This window comes from Ambystoma mexicanum, chromosome 12 (genome assembly GCF_040938575.1).
Source record: "Ambystoma mexicanum isolate Mex_15411 chromosome 12, UKY_AmexF1_1, whole genome shotgun sequence".
NCBI classification, from domain to species: domain Eukaryota; kingdom Metazoa; phylum Chordata; class Amphibia; order Caudata; family Ambystomatidae; genus Ambystoma; species Ambystoma mexicanum.
The window spans coordinates 999,484,981-999,506,608 of record NC_090936.1 but is presented as its reverse complement, the minus strand read 5'-3'; the positions used below and the strand labels follow the sequence as shown (position 1 = coordinate 999,506,608).

The following is a 21,628-nucleotide window of genomic DNA, read 5'->3' as shown; positions in this document are numbered from 1 at the left end:
GTTGTTAACGACTTACTAAAAGGTTCAAGTCACCGTGCTAGTGTGCATTATAAGTTGTCATTCCATGACCTGTTTGGACAACATCTATTAAATTTCCTTGTTTTTAATAAACATTTATGAAAAGAAATTTGTGGCTTACCAGAATTCCATCTCACAAAAATCATGGGTTAATCCCTGTGGAATAAAGAAAAGTATGTGTATTGAGCTGCTCTTAATTGAAAAACCTATAATTCATGCTATTTCATGTCCCCCCCGACCTTTCTTAGCATGCTTTTAAGCTTGTAAATGCGGCCGTAATTCAGGTCTTGGTCGGCCCGTTTGTCTGTTCAATCTAGTCCCCTTTGACCAATAAAACACAGAGGTGCGGAGTGCGGATGTGTAATATCGTCCTGCAGGCATCGCTTACCTTTGTTTTCGGCGTTCTGACAGTATTCCTCACGTCGGCGTCTGACTGTTAGAAAACAGTGTCTTGCGCGCACAGAGATGTTTATCTGTTTCCATACCAACCTCCCTTGTTAGTCCCTTGTTGATGTCACCTATGCCGTGTTTACGGCGGACATCTTGTAACATTGTTTCCAACCGGGATTAACTATTTGATGCACTTGATTTCTACTCATTACAAACCTCCCATATTGGTGTATTGATTTATCAACCTATCATGTGTTAGATAAGAGTTTAGACCTAATGTTGGCAAAGTAGAAGAACTCAAATAATGTTAGTAATAATATTGTTGTGCTATGTTTTCAAAACGTTGCGCAATTGGTATAATTCTCTGTTATCCTAGTCTAATGTTCCTTGATACATAAACAAAATGTTAAAATATAACTTGAATTATAAATACGGATTTGAGACATTTGTTAGATCTCTTGTTTGTTCAGGACCTACGTGGGTGTTAAGCCACAGCAGCAAAATGATTTAACCATAGAATATAAAATTCAAATTTGATTCCTTATAGTGTTTGTCAAAATATTGGTGTCAACACTTGCTGTTCACGGTTCTTTGGTAATCTCTGCAGTCATCAAATTTGTGGGACTCCGCCTGTATCATAATAACATTTCTATAATCATCTGTATACATACATTAGGGCATTATGTAACCGTCCACAATAATTGGAATAATTAAAAATGCATAATGTCTCGCACAAAATCACATACATATTATATGAACATTTGCTGTCACAAAAAATGCACCATCTCATTATCCTTGTTTAGTCCAAAATCAATCGCTCTAAATTTACAAATCATTCTCGCTTCTGTCTGTCTCAGTTTTTGCTCCCAATTTCCTCTTCTGCCCATTTTCACTTTCTGTAAGCCAATAGATCTCCGATTCTTTTTGTCCTCCAATTGATGTTCTGTTTGCCAATGTTGGGCCAGCGGCAGTGTTTGATCCTGACTTCCAACTGATGCAAAATGTTCACGAATACGTGTCCTTACTTCCCTGATTGTGCTTCCAATATATATTAGTTTGCATACACATTATTGCATAGACCAAGAATTTCGAGCGACAATTTATGTTGTCCTTTATCTCCATTTGTGTTCCTCTTTTGTCCTTGAAAAATGTTGTTGGTTCATGGGCATAGATGCACATTGAGCATCCTCCATACTTCATAAACCCAAAAGGTTTGTCCTGTAGCCATGTTCTTGGTGTTTCCTTAGTAATTTCTGGTAGTAGTGAAGGACTCAACATCATTTTAATTATTTTAGCTTTCCAAAAAGTCATCCCAGCTCTGTCCCCAATATAATTGGAAAGATGGGGATCCAGTTTCAATAAATGGCAATTTTTGTTCAAAATCCTCCTCAACTTTGTATTTTCATGACTGTACGTTGTTATAAAGTTGATTTCATTCTTGTCAGATCCTACAGGGTTTGCTCTTGGGGTCACTGTTTGTTCCCAAGACATTTTCGTAGCTTTTTGTCAGGCACTTTTGATACATGCTTTCGAATAGCCCCTCTGTTGGAAACGCTCTTGTAACAGTTCATATTCTATTTTGAAGTCCTTAGACCATTTACAATTCCGTCTGGCCCTGATAAATTCCCCTGTCGGGTATGTTCCACTTTACTGGCCTCTGATGGCAACGTTGTGCATGCAGAGTGGAGTTGACCTCAGTTTCTTTCATGAAGGTCTTTGTAGATAGCTTCTGACCATTCACAAATATTGTCGAGTCCAAAAAATCAATTTCGGTTGTACTCTCGTGACCCACAAATTCAATTACAAGTTTGTTTTGGTTCATTCTCAATTTGAAATCATTCAGTGCCTCACTTGTTCCGTCCCATATCGGTAAAACATCTTCTATGAACCTAATCCACAATTTTACATTCTTTTTGTAGGCTCCATCCAAATATACTTGATGATCTTCATATTTGCCCATAATAAGTTTGCTAGGGCTGGGGCATATTTAGTGCCCATCGCAATCCCTCTCCTCTGTTTGTAGAAACAATTGTCAAACATGAAGATATTATTGTTCAACTTAAATAAAAGCATCTCCTTAAGCATCTGCACATGTTGGTAATGTGATGCCGTATCTTTCTTGAACTCATATTCTATGGTCTTAATCGCTTCTGAGTGTTCAATGATGGTATACAGAGAGAGTACATCCCAGGTTGCCAGTATATATGTTGGATTCCAAATTACTTCATTAATGATCCTTAGTGTCTCAGTGGTATCTTTAATATAAGCTTTCAATTTCGGTACCCTAGGTCTTAAGGCATTGTCAATGTATTCTGAAATCCTCTGTTCGCCATCCAATACCGCTTAGTATTGGACGTCCTTCTGGAATTTTTTCAAAAGGCTTGTGAACCTTAGGTAGGAAATATAACGTTGGTATTATTGGATGTTTGTTCGTTAAGGCTGTCCTTTCCTCGTCTGATATTAATCCCTTCCTGTGCCATTTGGTTATCAGTTCCTCCATCTGAGTTTGAAGATCATTTTTGGGGTTATTTATCAACTTCTCATAACAGGATGGTAATTGCAGATGGTTGAATGCCATTTGGATATAGTCCTTTCGGTCCATCACAACAATGTTTCCCCCCTTGGCTGCCTCCTTGATCACTATGTCCTTATCTTTTTGAAGGTCAACTAGTGCCCGCTTTTCTTTTTTTGGTGAGATTAGAGATATCCTCCTTTTTCTTTAAACCATCATGTAATTCATAGATATCCTTGGCAGTTGCTTTATAGAAAACCTCTGTCAAATTTTCAGAAGCAAATTGTGGTGAAAATCTTGATTTATTCTTGAGTTCCTTGTCCATAGGACATACCTGCATGATTCCTAATTCATTCAATGTTGGATGTATTTCATCTGTTTCCGCTTCATGTAGAGACCTTAAAAGATGTATGTTTTCTATGTCTTGAATTGTGAAATCACTGATCTCTTTTGCTTTCAGTCTCCTTGGGCTTTCTAACAGTAGTAGCAAAGTACTTTTTTTAATCTTAAGTTTTCGTATGAACTTGAATAAATCTGTGTATCTATGATATCCAAATGGTTGGTGGGTGCATATGATCCTCTATTCAAGAATGATAATTTGTCATTTGTCAGATCTCTGCTTGAAATATTCATTACTAGATTGATTATTTGCTTTTCCTGGCAGCTTCCCTGGCGGCCGCTCTCGTCAACCGTCAGATATTTTCTAATGCATCGGGATTGCCGGTGTCTACAACCCCCCCCCTTCCTTCCTCTCCTCCTTACACTGGTATATTTCTGTTCTGTACTGCCGGTAATTGAAAACTGACTTGCTTTTGGCATTGATTCAAATTTCTGGTTCCTTTCTTGTATCTCCTGATTTGATTCAGAAAACCTGCACTCTTTGTTTCCTTTCTTGGGCTTTTCTTCCCCAGATACATCTTCTTGGTCCTCCATCTCCTTATCGATATCTGAATCTACCTCAAAGCTAGCCGAGGATGTATTTGATGTACTTGGTTTGGATGTTGTTTTGGCTACTTTGTCAAATTTCTCTTGAAACGTATAAATGCGGCCATCTTGATAATCTTTCATCCCTGAAATATTTTTGTACTTTCCTCAGTTTTATGTCGTCCTGATATTCCTTTAAAATTTCATGCATCTTTTTATAGTTTTTTTCTTTCGTTTCTTCTGATGCCGAAGTACCCGCAATTTCTTCAGTAATGACATCAATCTGTTCAGTTGCACGTTTGTGTTCTCTTTCTGCATGTTGAACCAGAATTCTGAGCATGTTTTCTGAGCTTGTGTTAAGATTCATTTCCTAATCATTAGCCAGGTTCTTGTCTAAAGTCTGGAAAAATAAGTATTCTAAGTCCTCTCGGTATTTGGTTATTGCTGAGATAATTTTTGAGTGATATTATTTCCCAATATTTATCCATTTCCTTTCGGGAAACCCGTTCCAATTTTATAAATTTATATCTCCAATCTTCTGTTCTTTTCTGGTTTTTATTGGAAAAACCATGTTCCATGCTTCCTTTTGTTGAAAATAGTTTGCTGGCATCCTCATCACGGTTGATCTTGTAGTCTGCCATGTGAATCATTGATTCTTAATTCCTGGTTTTCTGAAGTTAGTGGTCAGCCCGGTGCTGCTCCCAATATGTCAAATATTGATATTTATACTTAGGGGGGCTTGTTCTGGGCGCAGCTACTTGACCCAGCGACCTAAATAACACTCTTGCTGATATGGTGTCACGCTAGTGTGTTGTTTTAGGGAAGGACCAATCCCCTCCTTCCCTTGGTTACATTGAATTTTGGGTGTAATGAAATCATGAGGTTGAATCATGTTTAGATTTTTCCTAAGCTTATTGTTTTTTCTTTTCCCCATTTTTTTCTCTTCTCTTTCTTTTCTTCCTTTTATCGTTTCACAAATTAATACATATTATGCACATCTGTATGCATACATGCATGTTAATATGTCATGTTTGTACCACATTTCTGATTTGCTAACATGTTTTTGTTTTATTTATGTTATGCGTGTTATTTTGATTGTCATTTGTGGAATACACAGAGTATTATTTAGCAAGTAATTTGCCCTCAAAGAAGTATATGTTTTGAAAAAGGCCCTTGATAGGCTGAATCACGTGTTAACAACAATTAATGGGCAATGGGAGCAAACCAACAATGAACTTGCTCCAACATTACTAAAACGAGAGTGACCACTTTTTTCAAGTAATAATGGAGGTGGCACAGTCAAAGTGTGTATCAACCGTGTTAACCTTGTAACCAAGGGAAGGAGGGGATTGGTCCTTCCCTAAAACACACTAGCGCAACACCGGATCAACTAGAGTGTTATTTAGGTCGCTGGGTCAAGTAGCTGCGCCCCGAACAAAACCCCCCAAGTATAAATAGCAATAGTAGTATAAGGCTGCTTTGGGTGCAGGGGTTTGGGTTGTTAGAACGAAGGTCAGAGTTGCGGTGCAATCGACTACGAACAATTCTGCTGAAAACGGGTAGACTTCGGTCGAACAACCCAGATCCAGAAATAGTTCTGCAAAGAAACTTTGGTTCCCTCCCCGTAGGATGCAATGTCTGCAGTATGGTTGAAGGGGTACTAAGCGTATAGCAGTCACTGTGGTTTTACTTTTCATTTGGTAACATTATTCCACTGTTCAATAAAAGGCTGATTAGTAATCTACAATTGCAGCAAGCAGGACCCTTTCTTGTGATGTGTATTTATTTACCTAGTATTTCAAGGTGTGCTTGTTTGGTAGATGGTGGAGAGGCCTTCTAAGAAGCCTCACTGGAGTTTTGTATTGACGTGATTCTCTGTTATCATATCTGGACATTACTTGAACATTTCTTGGTATATTTTAGTTGCATCAATCAAGTGGATGGGGCAAAATGAGATTGTGTCCTACCTACTACCTTTTTGACTGTATGGGAAAGATTATGATATAACGCAATGGAAATGTTATTACTTTTGTGCAATTTAAGTATACTATTTAAGTTACAGGCATTTACCAGGGGGCAATCCTTTTTTTTTCATAAAATACATTTTATTGCACTTTTAACTAATATATGTATATCAAACACCCTCTAACACCTCACGCCCCAAACAAATTCCCTTACCAGCTAACACATAATATGATTTTAGTCCATGCCATCATTAATTTTACCAGAGACCAAGTGAAGGTCTCTTGTGTTTCGTGTTGCACCCCAAATGTTTGTAAACTCGTTTTCAAATTCCATATTTTTGTCCTGTACAAGACACCAGTCCACAATCCACGTAGCCTCGATTGCCGCCTATTTCCTGGCTATATCCCTCCTTTTTTATTTTGCATTAGTTTAACAAGGAAGGAAAACGTACATAAAACAAAAATAGAACTCCTCTGACATCATGCAATCTCAAAGATTAATTATTTGCGTACTTTATAGTCTGTGTCCTTGCACCTATCACCATCATGATCCATGCGTCTTACGCCCTCCCTCAAGTCTTTAGTTCCTGTTAGCACACAGCTAAACCGTGCTCTGGGCCCCAACTTTTAAACCGAAATTAACCAAAACTGTGCATGCTAAAATGCCACACCCTCCCTCCACTTTCCCCCAAACTTCTCGTCCCCTCCAGCCCCATTGTAGCCCTATTCTCAATGCGCCACTCCTCACTTCAGTAGCTTCACGGTGGCATGTCATCGGAAGGCGTAAACATCAATTGGACTAATGCATTCCATGCTGTGACATCATTGCCAGCCTCTTTGTCCCCTGTACACTGCCCTGTGCCACACCACCGTTTCGGCTTTCGCCCCCTTCTCCTCGGGTCTCCCCACCATGCCTCAATGTTGGGACCTTCCACGGACTTCCAAGCCAGTGCTATCCTGCGCTTGACTAGAATGCAAATGAGGTCCTTCATCTTGGTTATATGTGGCTCCCCGTGTCGCCTCTGGAACAGCCGCGCAAGCACGCCTCTGGTGGCCAGTCATGCATTTGTATCCCTCCCTGTGAGGCCCTGTTTGCTATGTCCTGCCAGAACCCCCGGACTATCTGCCATGTCCAGAACATATGCATCATGCCTGCCGATTCACTTGTGCATCTGACGTCTGTTCACCCGCTCCCGGGAACCGTGAAATGGCAAATGGGGTCATGTATGCTTTGTTTATAACTTGCAACTGTATCTGTTTGAATCTAGCGTTTCTGGACACTTCTTGTGCGTATAGCATCACCCTGGCCCATTCCCTGTCTGGGAAGGCTCGGCCCACATCTTCCTCCCACTTAGCTCGCACTTTGAGTACTGATGTGCTGAGTGAGTCCAATATGTCAAAGAGCCTGGAGACCACATGACCCCCCCCCCCCCTCCCTCCGTCAGTTCATAGATGGAGTCCAGCGTGACGTCCCCCGTAGTTCTCGTCTTCATGTCCGGCCATCTGGCCAAGTCATGTTCCTGTGGTATGTCATGGCTCAGTCAGTTCAGGGAAGCCCAACAGCACCCTGTCCCGATACAGGTCCCGGAGGGTAATTGTCCCATTTGATTCCCAGTAGTGTTTAATGCTGCGGACCACCTCCCAATTTCTCTCCCCCCCCACCCCTCTGCCCCCCTGCTGATTGCCACCAGGGGTACGTTAGTACGGGTCTCGTCTGCCCATCATCTGCCAAAGTCTTTTCCACAATTTCCATTCCCATGCCACCAGAGCGGACGTCTCCGCCGTGCTGTTATCTACCCCCAGAGCACCTCTTACAGATAAAAAGGCATGACGTTGTCCTGCAACAGGCCAGTGTCTAAGGAGGCTTCATCCGCTAGCCAGATCCTTATGGGCTGCAGCTGACCAGCAAGGTAATATGCTTTGAAGTGTATCCCAGCGAGATGCAGCAACCACCCCCCCTCTCCAGATAAATCCTCTGACCAAATCGAGTTTACGAAAGAACAACCTCAGGATTTTGTAGGGTAGTTTCATGAAATGATAAAACTGGCACGGCAGCACCACCATTTTGACTAGCGCTGTACGACCCATCACCGCTAACTGGAACTTTTGCCAAAACTCTATAGATTTCTCAACCCCGCGGAGCACCTTTAGTGTGTTCACCTCATGCTCCTTCGCAGGGTCATGGTAGCTATCTACCCCCAGGTACCGGAAGGTGTCCACAGCCCACTGCATACCCTGATACGGTAGATGCTGCTGTTCCAGTGCTGCTAGGCCAGCGAGCTGGAACAACCTTGACTTTTCTTTGCTTATGGTTATACCAGATAGGCCAGCGAAGCCGTCCAGTACTCCTAGTATGTAAGGCAAGTTGTCTTCTGGATTTTGGACATAGAGCAGCATGTCGTCTGCATACAACGAGACCACATGCGTCTCATCCCCTATCTGTATGCCCGCCTCTTTGAAGTCCGTCCTGAGGAAAGCAGCAAGTGGCTCCAATGCCAGGATGAGCATCATGGGGGAGAGTGGGCATCCCTGTTGGGTTCATTTACCCAGGTCCCACGCCTCTTGAGACATGCCTCCACTTTCTCACTCTGACCAATGGCTTCTTGTACAGCAAATGCACGCAAAGCGCAACCCTACTCCAATTTGCTGTAGCGCTGCATGTAGACAATCCCACCTCAGAGTCTAACGCCTTTATCGCATCCAGCGAGGCCACCGCATATTCCACCTCTCCACCTTGGTCTTGTCTATTATGTGGTGCAGCTTGTGCAAATTCCAATACGTATTCCTGCTGGGGACAGAGCCCGTTTGGTCAGGGTGTATAAGAGTCCCAATTACATGCCACAGTATTCGCCAACATTGCTGCAAGGATTTTACAGTCTTGATTGATCATTGAAACTGGTATATACGAGCTGCACTGGAGCGATGGCTTGCCTGGTCCTAGTATCAGCACTATGACTCTTTGAGGCTCGCCGGCAGCAAGCCTACCTAGAATGCCTCTTCCAGCTTTAGCAGGAAGTGCGGCGCAAGGTCTCCCGTGAACTCTGTATAATTCTGCCGGGTACCCATCCTAGTCTGGCGTTTTATAAGAGGGTAGTGATAGTACAGTCTCCTGTAGCTCCTCTACTCTAAATCGGGGGGTATCAAGCATTTCTGCCTGCTCCCACTCCAGATGGGGAAGGTCAATCTCCATCCAAACCTGTACTAGGTCCCTTGCGCAGCTCTCCATGCCAGCGTCATAGAGGCGCTGGTAGAACCGGCAGAAGACTGAAAAGATCTTGCTCTGGGCTCTGCATTCCTCCCTGCACTCGTCCTTAATGGAACTTATCATACCCCTCCTCTCCTCTATGCGACTCACCCAGGCCAACAGTCTACCAGGTTTATCCCTGCTTTTGTGCAGTGTCTCTACGTATTTATTGTAATCATGCTTGCCCAGTTGCTCCCAAGCTTCAATACATGTCTGCCTGAGCCCAATTATTTCCTTCTCGTACCCTTCAGGTCGTCCCTCCCTGTCCGCCAGTGCCTCCATCTGTACCTCCCTGTTAGAAATATCAGGCAGGAGGGTCTTCTGTATTCCACCTATATTCCTGATGGCCTCCCCCCTCATTACCACCTTAAAGGATTCCCAGAGGGCTCCTAGCACTGTCTATACTCCCCATATTGACACTGAAAAATTCCTCAATCGTTTCCCCCTTATGTGCTCTAAACTATTCATTGAGCAGGAGCTCGGCTCTTAGTTTCCACGTCGGGATTGGAGGTGTACATGCTACCCTCTGCCAGGTCACTGCAAGTGGTGCATGATCCGAGAGGACTCTTGCCCTATTGTCAGCAGCGATGAATTCACCCAGAGTTTCAGCACCCGTGAACATGTAATCTATGCATGTGTGCTCCCCATGCGGCTTTTGATAATGGGAGTAGCCCCTTCTATCCCTGTGTAGCTACCTCCATATGTCACACAGTCCCAGCTCCCTCAAAGTTCCCAGCGCCTTGGCCGATGGTTACTTGTGCCTGCCGTCCGATCTATCCAGGGCCAGGCTGCAGTTAGTCCCCTCCCCAAAGCCACAGAGCTCCCCTGTATGGTGCTTATCGGGAGCCTAAGGATCTAAAGTAGCCAGTGGCATCATGGTTCGGAGCATAAGTGTTGATTATGCAAAGCACTTGGTACCGGGAACCCATACACAACAGTCAGCCTGCCTTTGTTGCACTTGCATTCTAGTGGGCTCAAAGGCACCGAGGGGGCCACCCACACTTGGGAGCCCCGAGTGTACGCAAAGTACATCAATCCGTACACTAGTCCTTCCCCTTCCTAGCAATTGTAGCTTGTCTGGCCGGAATGAAGCAAGTCTCCTGCAGGAGGGCTACTTGTACTCCCTTGCTGGTCAAATATGTATGTACCCTATTTCGCTTGACATAACTAATAAATCCTCTGACATTCCAAGAGATAACCTTGATGCTGCTAATTTCAACCGTGTTGTCCCCCTCCCTCCCAGGCATCCCACTCGCTCTTTCACAGTCGGCTCCTTCCCCTGCATTCCCACCTCATCTGGACCTGCAGTCAAACCCCGCCGGCTCTGAGATCTTCTCCATCTCACACCCCCTCCCCCCCAACCAGCCCCAACCCTGTGGTGTTCTCCCATATGTGTACGCCATGCCTCAATGCCAGAAGTACAGTCTTGGGACCAGTAAGCATGCTATTCAACCCAACAAAAAACAACTCCCAAACCCCTTACATTCCCAACAATTGCCCAACTACCTGGGCTGTTCAGGCGCAGCTGCTTCTCACACGTAATCAGTAATCCCCCTTCTCCCCCCCACCCTCATGCTGGTCTTGTGTGCAGCAGCAGGATGCCACTGCTTGGCACCCCTAAAAAGAAAGTGTTAATGACAAAGACGGGAGCGTGTAGCGCCTGCAGTAAAGTACTCACCCAGCGGTCCCAGAGTCAATGTGGCTCCGTCGAGGTACGCCGTCTCCTCCTCCCGCCATTTATTAAGTTCATGATGTCCTACTGCCTGTGTCTATGGGCCTGATGAGCCCGCTTCACTGCGGCTCCTCGCGGGGTCGCTTCCGACCTTCGGAGGGGGGGCCAGTCCTATCGTGTCCATCCATGCCTGCCCCCGTCCATGCTGTTGAAAAAATGGGAGGTGTAATTATGCAGAAGGTCCAAATACTGCCCTCTGCACCTTCAGTGTGTAATCGCGATACACTGCAATCTTAGCAGACCCCCTTTCAATGATCCCTCCTTGTCTGGAGAGTTCTATGATTGTTTCCCTGTCTCTGTAGTTTAAGAGTTTCACAATCTGCGGTCTCGGAGGTGCTACTGGTGGTGGTTTTCTGACCTGTGGTCCTGCTTCACTGTGAAGCCCTGCAACAGGATGCCCACCCTGATCTCCTGCAGCAGCATATTGTCCACATATGTTGTGGGGGTCCCTGCACTCCGTCCTCTCAGGCAGGCCTAGTATCCTTGTATTGTTCCTCCTTGCTCTTCCTTCAGCTTCCTCGGCTCTGTTTTCCAGCGCCACCACCTTTAGTTTTCTGCCCTGCACCTCAGACAGGGTCTGAGCAATATTTTGCTTGTTTGCGATAGCCGCTACCTCCACCGACTGCACCCTGCCAGGACATCCTGTCACAGCAGCCCCACATCTATCCTGACCTCATCTATACCCCTCTCCAGGGTCGTCTGTATTGTTGCAATGGCTTTGAGAATCTAATTCTCCTCTGCTTTTGCTTCTGGCATATGCTCAGAACGCTCTTCTCTTGGTGCTGTACCTGCTGGTGGCCTCGCACCCAGTCCCGTCCCTGAGGTGTGGCTTGTTTGTCTGCCTGGTCCTGGCCTGCTATGAGTGGTCCATACCCCTCCTCCCCCCTGCCAGGGGAGCGTTCCCCAGTGCTGTCCAATATCTCAGATACAAGCCCGTTTGTTATGGGCAGACGCTCGCAATGCTCAGTCCCTACCAGCAGGCCGCTGTGTCCATCATTGTCTTGATCATGCCGGCTGCCCTTGGGGCCACCTTTTGTTTCTCAGGCGTCCGATGGCGTGCCTATAGCCAGGTGTCCCCTTTGTGCTACCTCTGTGCTCCCCTGCATCACCGCCGTGGGTCCTCTTCTTTTGCACTTGCAGGTGTGCCCGGTTAGGCTTGACCCCCCTCAGTGGTTTCTTGCTGCCAGTGCCTTCCATGCCACCTCACTCCGTCACACTGCAGTCTCTGGTGCTGTGTCACCCTCCGAATTCGGTGTCGCCACCTTCCTTGTCTGGCACGCTGCAGCGAGTGGCGGCCCTGTTGCTGTACCTCTCTCGCTTGGAGCTCTGCCGTTTTTGTCCATACCAGAGGTTCGGCCCGTGTATTCTGCTTTTTTTGGGGCACGAATACCTGATGCCTTCACCCTGAGTTTATGTAGAGGGTGAGGTATTTCACAGGATAATGCATCTGCAGGCAGCCAGTCTTCCTGCGTGTTGAGTCCGAGTGTTAGACTGTTATGTGAATTAAACAATGCCACATTAGAGTATTGGGCTTTGAAAGGGCCAATGGCTCTGCAACTGAACCCAGAGCATGTTTTATTATACCGACGGCTCAGGCAGTGCACTCAACAGTATCTTACTTCGTAGGGGTGCTCAGCGGGCTTATGTGACATGTGCATGGGGTGGACTTGGCCCCTCTCACCTGCTTGATTCAAATATCCTCCAGCAATTCTGCACAACTAGGAGCAGTTTCTCTGCAGCCTTTTCTCCCCCTCATTGCGACATGCTGCAGGTTCCAACTTACTCCCCTGTGCCTGCACTCGGCCTGCGATCACTGTCCCGATGCCACCTCTGTTTCCGGGATCAGCCACTGGATCCCCTGTCTTGCGCTGAGGGTTCCCTACACACCTGGTGGTCTGCTTCTTTTCCGGTCCTGTCCAGTCAGTCTTGCACTCTCAGGGAGCAGCCTCCTGTATCAGTTACGCTGGTGCTCCTGCCACTCCCTGACCCAGCGTGCTTTGGAGCACTGCTAGGCTTGGTTGTTGCGTCTCCTAGATACCGGGGCCCCCCAAGCTTCCAGGCCTCCATGCAGTGTGTGCAGCGTGTGCCCCCCAGACGCTCACTGCCTGCCTCAGTTCCGAGTGTTTCGGCCGCCTGCTTAGGCTGCAGGCGCCTTTTTCCTTTTTTGCTATCTCCTCTGCCGTGTCTTGTGCTGCTCTCTGGCACACTCCCCATTTGATCTCTCGTACAAGTTTCTCTGGGTGTCAGGGCGGTATTACCCAAATTGGTCGTTTACAATTGTTCGAATGAACAATTGACCGAATTTAAAGGGTCACAATTGACCTTTTCACAATTGACTGTGTATGTGTATATATATATATATATATATATATATATATATATATATATATATATATATATATATATATATATATATATATATATAATATTAATTATATGTTTTGGGGGGTTTGGCGTTGGGTGGGGGGTTGTGGGGGGTTTCCCCCACATATATGGTACAATTGACCTTCACAATTCGGTCAATTGTGAAAAGGTCAATTGTCATTCGAGCAGTTGTAAAACGATCAATTCGTATACAACCGTCAGGGCCTGCTCCGCACAGCTTCCCGGTGCTTTCTCGTTGAGGTTAATGGCAGTAGGGCCAATTTATGTAACGGATCAGGCAGGGGTTTACAGAGTATGCAACCTCACAGCATTGCTGCTGGCCACGTCACCCTACTGTCATGGTTATTGCAGTAAATAATTTGTCATGCATTGTGCGGTTACTTTATCTTGATATCCCCAACAAGGCAAGCTTCAGATCTAGATATCAAATATGGATTTGAAAATAATCAACAATAAACTTGATTGATTTTAGGTGCCATCCTACTACCTTTGAAATCTTCTCAAATACTTTGACCAAATACCTTTTGATCCATGGGTGAGAACATATATGTTTGAAGGAACTGTGGTAAGTGAGACTCAGGAGGCGGACAAGAGTTTACGTTTTGGCACAAGGATTTTATGGTATTGGATATCCCCCCGCCCTTCTTGGGATGTCTACCTATCACACCTTCTTAGGTTTGCTTGTACCTTGCCTTGTCTTTGGCTATCAGTTTTCTTATCCCTTTTTAGGCTATCTTATATCTCGCTCTTTCCTGGACTATCAGGCCTTGCCGCTCTGTGCCCAACCTGTATCATGGGCTCTCTGTCAGCATTTGTCGGGGGAGGCGGTATTCTTGATCTCTGTGGAACTGCAACTGTGGTTTCCCTCGGGTCTGTCTCGGTACGCTTGTCAATCCTTCCTCCCGTTGGTGCACGACAGGACTTCTGCATCTGTTCCGGTAGGTGGCAGTCAATTGCTTCTGGGCTAGTTGCGTCTGTTCTCTATTCGGCGGGCCCAAATTCCTAAGACTCCTGGCCTTGGTGAAGGTTGTAGCGTTACGCTGGCCTTTTGCTCACCCGCTCTCCATGCCATCTTTCTGGTGCTGCTTACTGACTCTGCCTCGAAGGGGGATGTTCCCACCTTTGTAGTATTCTGCGTTTCTCCCTCCCCCACCCACTTTGTGTTGGTTTCACAGAATCCTTTCTCCCAGCAACAAGCAATTGGTTCTGCCCTTTCATGCAAGGATGGCAACAATAGAGTCAAAAAGCAGACCAGCCGTTTTTAAAGGGCCTTGTACATCATTGCCCTGCTTTATTCCCATATAACCAACAAATGGAATTCTGTGAGGGAGGATGAGTTAAAAACCCTGCTTGGGTCTTACTGGCAGGCCGTGATTGAGAAGGTCAATGATTTATTGGGGAGGCAGCTAGAATGTACACCTCGTGTTTGTTGGGCCTTCTCTGAGGGAGGAAAAGGAAAGAAAGTTTTTTTTTTTTTTAAAGCAATTTTTTTGCTGGTTATAGAGAAACACTGTATGGCCATAACATGGAAAAGCTCTAAAGGTCCTTGGTTACAACAATGGGCCCAAGATATAATCAAGTGGGCAGAGGCAGAAAAGGTTACAGTGCTAGAACAGAGAAAAAAGGAGGACTCTGATGCCCTGGAACTGCAGTGGGTCATCCTCCTCAATGACCTCCAGATAAATTTCCCCCATGAAGGTGCGAGGAGAACATTGAGACAGGATATAAAAAGGCCCATTGGTGCACCTCAGCACTTACCAGAACAGAGTAACAGAATTGACTCACAAGATGCTAAGCTCATGAACAACTGAAATTTCTGAGTTGGGAGGGAATGGGAAAACAGGGTCTAGTGGGAAGATAAAATTATACGTAATGCGAGACATGAGGGTGGGCAAGGAGATATGGTGGGGTGCGGTGGAGGGGAGTGGACAGGGAAGCAGGTTTCATTGTTATGTTTCACTTCAAACTCAAACCTATTCATACATTTTATTTATTTTATGGTTACATTTTACTGGAACTGCAAACCGATATTTGCAATTTTATGAACTGATGTGAATAGCTTTTATGGTGATATTGTGACAATTTCAGTGAGTCTTGATAAGGGGATATGCCCAATGTCATGTGTTTATATGTATAACATTTGTTATGGGTCATCCCTAGTTTTAATGTATTGTACATATTTTATTTACCCTGTATCACTGTTTTACATTCTGTTTTATATACAAAGCATTATTGCTCTGAGTATATTAGATAAATAAACATTTCAAGCAAAAAAACCCTGCTTGGGTATTTGCAGTCACCCCCAGTGCGATCCCGCTTGCCATCTCCCCTAGGGGTAAGCGTAGTAGTCAGTCTGACCTCCCTAGTCCCAGAGGGGGGTGGCTCTCCCTTGGGGAGAAGAGAAGAGCCTAGTTCCCTGGATTCATCACAGATCCCTGTTGTGTTGGGCACTTCTGGCAACTGGAATCCCTTCAACCCCTCCTACAAAGAATCTCGTGGGGACAGAGAATCCCCTCCATGCACAGTTGTATGTTCTACCTGTGGAAGCCTAGCACTTATTGTATTCTCCCTAGGTGCCAGAAGGTTTATTGTCCAGTACCCTTCATCTCTCCCACTATCTGCCTCCAACAATCCAACAAGGTGAAAATATTGTGCGAGTCAAAAGAAAGCTGGACTGAGGATGGATTGGGGAATTTTCTTGATTCGTCCTTGATCTACCCGGCATGAAATCTTCATTGGTCCATGTAAATCAACAGTTATTACCCTCAGAAGATAGTTAGCTGAAGATTTAGCTAGGACCCAGGTTAATTCAGAAATAGGTTGATAGAAGTCCCACTTGTCCGGTGGCTAATATTTTTTGAAAATTATTATTTTTTTTAATATATGCATCAACACAGTTGTGATGGAGTGCACATACGTGGTAGTATTCCCCTTTTCGTTGCCATGTTTTGACCATGTCCAAAGTGTTCCCCAGTCCTTTCCACAACTTTTCTGGAAATCAATTTCGACCCGTAGTCTTCCCCATTTGCAGCTGCATGATATGGTGTTCAATTTCAGCTTGCAGTAGATCAGACTCCAAGCAATCCCTCTGTTTGTCTGATTGCCTGGGACCTGGTATGCCCTTAAACGGTCAACCAAGGTTGCGGCTGCACTAGTGCTATTGCTAGTAAAACTTGCCATACTATGTTGGAAAGGTTAGTTTCTTAGAACATGTGCATGCTCCCAATACATAGCAGCCTACCCACACTGCTCCATAGTGTTTGGATTGGACCAACAAGGCAGTGAAAAGGAAGGAGCTCTCATATTATTGCCTGATCTGAAGAGTAATGTTGAGGTAAAAATGCCCTTTAATTTGCATGACTAACTGGTTCTAAAAATGTATGCGTTCGAAAAACATTTTCCAATATATTTTTTACTTGTGTTAAGGCAGTGTTTGTACAGCCCTCTGAGGGCTGTACAGCTACTAAGGTTAAGGTGGGGCCAAGCACACCCAAACCAAAAGTAAATCCCAACCTCTCTTTAGCCACGTAGCAAGTGTGGTAGTCATCACAAGGCAAAGCAGTCAAAATTAACTCAAGGGAGGATTACAATTAGTCCACACACATTATCCATCGAAAATACACCACACTGATGTATTGAAAAATATACACCTTTATTAAATTACCAATATATCTGTTCATTTAATGAGTACTGTAAGAAGCGCTAACACACAGTAAACATATCTAGTGTAATTACAAAAACAGTAAATTGGTGTAAAAGACACACACCTGTACTCTATCGTAGGTCCACTGTCTAATGGTAGGCACTTTAAATATGAAGAGAAGAGGTGGGAAGGGATCCAGCTATTAAAACACAATAGTCAAACAGGATCCTGATGCCAACGCCAACAAAGTTGCAATATTTCTAGAAATCTAGGACATAGTACTTGGATAATACAAATGTGCACCTTGCAGTCAATGTAGGGCATGGGTCCTAAAACGCAGCCAGTGGCCACCAAATGATGAGATTTAGTCTTAATAGAACGAGGTCATTGCACTTCAGGGAATTCACTTCACAAAAGTGGAAGACATGGCTTTAAAAATGCACATAGTCTGCAGCACAGGCTAGAATTGTAGTGATTGGCCTAAAACTCCCTGGGCTCAAAATGGATGCAAAATAAATGTCAGGAGGCAGTTAGGACCTCCAAAGTCACTTTGGAAGAATTTCAGGCGAGTAAAATGTTACCCATTGAAGTGGACAGAAAAGAGTCAATGGGCAACTGTGGCTGTATGGCAAAATGGAGGGAAGTTCACGTTCTAACACGCAGGTGTGGATTCAGCAACAATATACCACCGTGGAGACCCAAAAGAAGAGCTCACAAGGCAGGTTCAGAACCTGCGGTGCCTAAAGATGCAGCACATCAGGATGAGGCCCAATGGAAGTCAATGGTGAAATGCATTTGAGACCCGCCTGCACAATTCCTCAACCAGACCATGGACGCCTCAGGGAAAGTATGGTAAATGACCAACCACGCCAGGGTCTAGAGGTAAGTACTCCTGGTGTTGGTTACTGAAAATGTGGTTTGAGAAATGTGCATTACAGTATCCAAAGAGTCCGGGATTTGGACCCCAGACCAATGACCGAAAAGACAATGGAAATTAACAAAGTTCTCTTCCTAAGAGTGTGCCAATCAAGCCAGAAGCCAAAGCAGTGGTGAGGAGGACTCTGAGAAGGCAGGAGAAACTGGCAAAGCAGTGCTGGTGCTTGAAGGAACAAAGGTGGTTCGTGCAAGCACTGGAAATTGGTCCCACTACGGAGAGAGGGATTTAGAACGAATCCGGAGGTGGCATGTTGGGGATCCTCCACACTATTCCAAGCAGCAGCAGAGACTTGCACCAAGGCAGGATGACAATGGTGATACGTGGGAATATGGTGATAAATGGGACCAGCACGGAATCCCTCCCCCAGCCAACCAAGGGGGCCAGCATGAGTTCTGAGGGGGACCGGGGGCCCAGGAAGAACATTTAGCAACTAAAAAATCACAACCGGAGATCAGCCGAAAATACAGGGTCCACCCAGTATGTCAATATCTGGTCCTTACAATGCAGCAATGGCAGGAAAACTGCAGTAATTTCCTTCCAAGAAAATTTGGTTACTGAATGTGGGCATGTGGAATCTCCTACTCATACCCATACACACATGGGCCAGCCTAAGCCAGCCCACAAATCACACTTAAAGGATAGAAACCATGTTACGTAGCTAGCAATCTGGTTGACCGCTAAATCTGCCACATCCACAGGATGATGTGGTCTGCCCATGGGTAGGAACTGGTCAACACCAGTTTAAATCGTTAGAGGGTGCGCTGGTGGCCAGGCACACACACAGACCCCATGTGCACAATGACTTTTAGACCTGCCTCCTGGTTTTCCCTGAACAAAGATTCCCTAAAACAAAAGGTCTATGAGTATGACTTAAATAAATATTGGTACCCAAATGGTCACCAAAAAGGAACATTGAACTACTAAAGCAGTACATTGGATTGCTCCCCTTGTGAAGCCAAAACGAAATTAGTTGCCATCAGCCTTCTCCCTGAAACAAGGGGACAAATGTGGTGCTTAAAACACCCCTGTTCGTGAAGCCGGGTGGGCCACCGAGGGCCTTTATACTAAAAGTGAGTCAAGAAGGGTTGCAGTGTCAAGGGGGCTTTAGTAGAAGTCCTTCTGACCCCAAACAATAGGTTCATGATCCAGAAAAGAGAAAGGGGAGGAGCTAAATGTTAGAGGTCCCTAAACAGACTTTAAAGAATTTCAAAAAAATATATTGTCTGTACAACTTGGCTAAGAAATAATAATTTAACTCCTTAAAATAATGTTAACCAGTAAGTACCCTTGGGATGAAAGTCTCCTTCACAGTACCGTTGCTATAATTTCTTGTGTAAGAGGCAAAACAATTAAACGATCATGGATATATAGCAGAATTTCTAACCCTAAAAACCTGTAAGCCACCCTTAAACAACAGAATGGTCTGTAGCAGGTCCTCCACTGCACTGCCACACCAAGGTATCTGTCACTTGCAGAGTTTGGATTCAGTAGTTCAGTTAAACAATTCAGTGTGTCCAATCGGGCAAAAGCAAAGCTGGAAATATGTTTGATTCAGAGTTTGGTTAATGACTTCTGGAATCTCAGCAGGGGGTTGTGTGCTGAAGGTTTAACAGCTTGCTGCTTGTGACCCATAGCCCCTATATTTTCTGACATTCTTTTTATGGGCCCATTACTATGCCAACCATATAAAATATTTTCAGACCGCACAGAGCCTCAGTTGAGGAGTTCCTTCAAAGAGTCAGCTGATCAAATAAGCAGCAGAGCAGGGAAGCCTGGTGGTTTGACTGTGGAAAGCCAGAGGCGACTGCAAGTTAGGAACAGATGCACACAGGGTGCAGTTACCCAGGGTGGCAACAAGAAATTGGACAGGAAATGCTGCATGTCCAACAGCATGAATGCTCGCAACTGCCCATGCAGCATGTGTCCGTGTCAGTGACTGCAAAGAGCACCAGTGTTAAATTGTTCTGGGTTCACACTTATGAGGAAGATACCAATGATCGAGAACAACCAATACAGATAAGTAGTTCTTGTTGACTAATAATTCAGACATACAGATAGGAATGACAGAATGCATAGAAACCTGAGGGGCTCTCATTGGCCTGACATGCATTTTGGGTGTCCCATGTGACCTGTCACATAAATATGATAAACTAAAGTGTTGAAACCTTTGATACCTGATTTTCCCACCCGGTTGAGATCCATTTGTATGTGGTGCTGGAACTTAACTATAAATTAACCCTGTTTTCTTCCTCGCTGTAGGTATTCCAACACGGCTTGTGAGCTTCTGACATCGGACGTCCCACAGATAAATGAGAAGTTAGGCGGTGACGAGAACTTGCTGAACATCCTTTATGATTTCCTGGATCATGAGCCTCCCCTTAACCCCCTGCTGGCCAGTTTCTTCAGCAAGACTATCGGCAACCTCATTGCCAGGAAAACTGAGCAGGTATGGGCAGCCATCTCTTAATTTCTAGCTTGGAATTTGAAATGGAGGCATTCAATCTACCTGAAGTAGCCTCTCTTCCAAAGTATTAATTGTAATATCCAACTTCACCCTAAGGTTCAGCCCATTAATGTAGATCAAAGAATCATATCTAGTTTAAGACTTTTCACATGCGATTCTATAGTTCTCTCACCGGACAGATTCTTGTAGATCTTGGAGTTGTTACTGGTACCATTGCCCTCCTCATAAGTGCCTCGAGTTTCACAAGTTAACATGATGGCATTGTGGCAACGCATACTTGGTCTTCAGCACCAGTAATGGCATTGTTATGAGCAGTTTTGGGCTTTCTTCTCTATGGGTAAGTGAATGTGACTAGTTCAGCACCAATGCAGACAATGGTCGTCTTCTGGTCCAAAGCTCCACGTCGTCTTCTATTTCCCTGGTACTGAGCACTCTGTTCAATGAGATGGTTTTCTGTTGCTTTCTGAAATCGGTGCTTAGCAGTTTGACTCCTAGAAAACTTTGGTTGTGAACCCTTCGTATCGAACATGGTGGAGGTGGTGTTTTGGATAAAGCTGCCAAGTATTTGGGAAAAAGCCTTTGTTTTAGTGGTTGGATCATGATTTGTTGTGGGACCAACCCTGAAGCAAGTACCCCAGTAAAAGACCACCAGGTTCTCGCCTGCTGCAACCTTTCGAGCTTTGTATGTGTATGTAGACACGTAAAGTTTTTCTCAGGAAAACTGCTTTAGAGTGCTTTGTCAAACCCAAGATTTCAATTCATAACTCTAAGATACAGCGCTCATGTTTCCTGTGACCATGCATGAGAAGGATATCCAGACCTGTTTTTCGCATCTGGAACTTTATTTCCCATTTAACATTTAGGGAAACTACAATTCCTAGAATACCAAGTAAAAACAGGACTGGGTGGCCTTCTTACATGGCCATGAGCAACGTCAGTCCTCTGGCTAAGGAGCAAGCAAAGGAGGTCGGGTGAAAGTATTCTCGTTTTACTATTGGGTTCATCAGGAGCAGGATGCACAACGGGACAGGTATGTCTGGGTTTGCTTTTGGCCATATGCGGAAGCAATGTGACCTTGACATGGACTGAAGTGCCCCATTTCGCGTTTGACCAAGCCCGATTTGCATGTTGTTCCCCTTCTTTTGTTGTATAGAATGTTGAAAAACAATGGTCTTGAAGTTTGTCCTGGGTAATACGAGTGTTTAATTTATTTAAAATGATACAGCTACCACTCTTCCGTTTTGCTTAACCTGATGTTTATTTTCTTAAGGTTTAGTACTTGAGATTTGGTTACCCATCCGTGTAGTCGTCTAGTCTTGTATGGATATGCGGATGAGTCACACTCTAGCAGGGTTCCTCTCTGTCCCTGTGAATAATAAAGGGCTACCGTCTGTGAGTGCAAAGAAAATTCTGCC

The 21,628-nt window shown here is 44.8% G+C and overlaps 1 protein-coding gene across 8 annotated transcripts in view; it reads left to right on the top strand.

Annotated features, from left to right (window-relative positions):
* The window catches only part of PPP6R2 (protein phosphatase 6 regulatory subunit 2), a 2,012,581-nt gene that overhangs the window by 374,541 nt on the left and 1,616,412 nt on the right, over positions 1-21,628 (top strand). For all 8 annotated transcript variants that reach the window (XR_011281892.1, XM_069629515.1, XM_069629514.1 and 5 more), the window contains one exon: positions 20,009-20,195. Coding sequence is in view for 7 of the 8 variants with exons in the window: in XM_069629515.1 (XP_069485616.1) it covers positions 20,009-20,195 (187 nt within the window). In the remaining variant the exon portion in view is untranslated. The remainder of the gene's footprint in view (positions 1-20,008; positions 20,196-21,628) is intronic.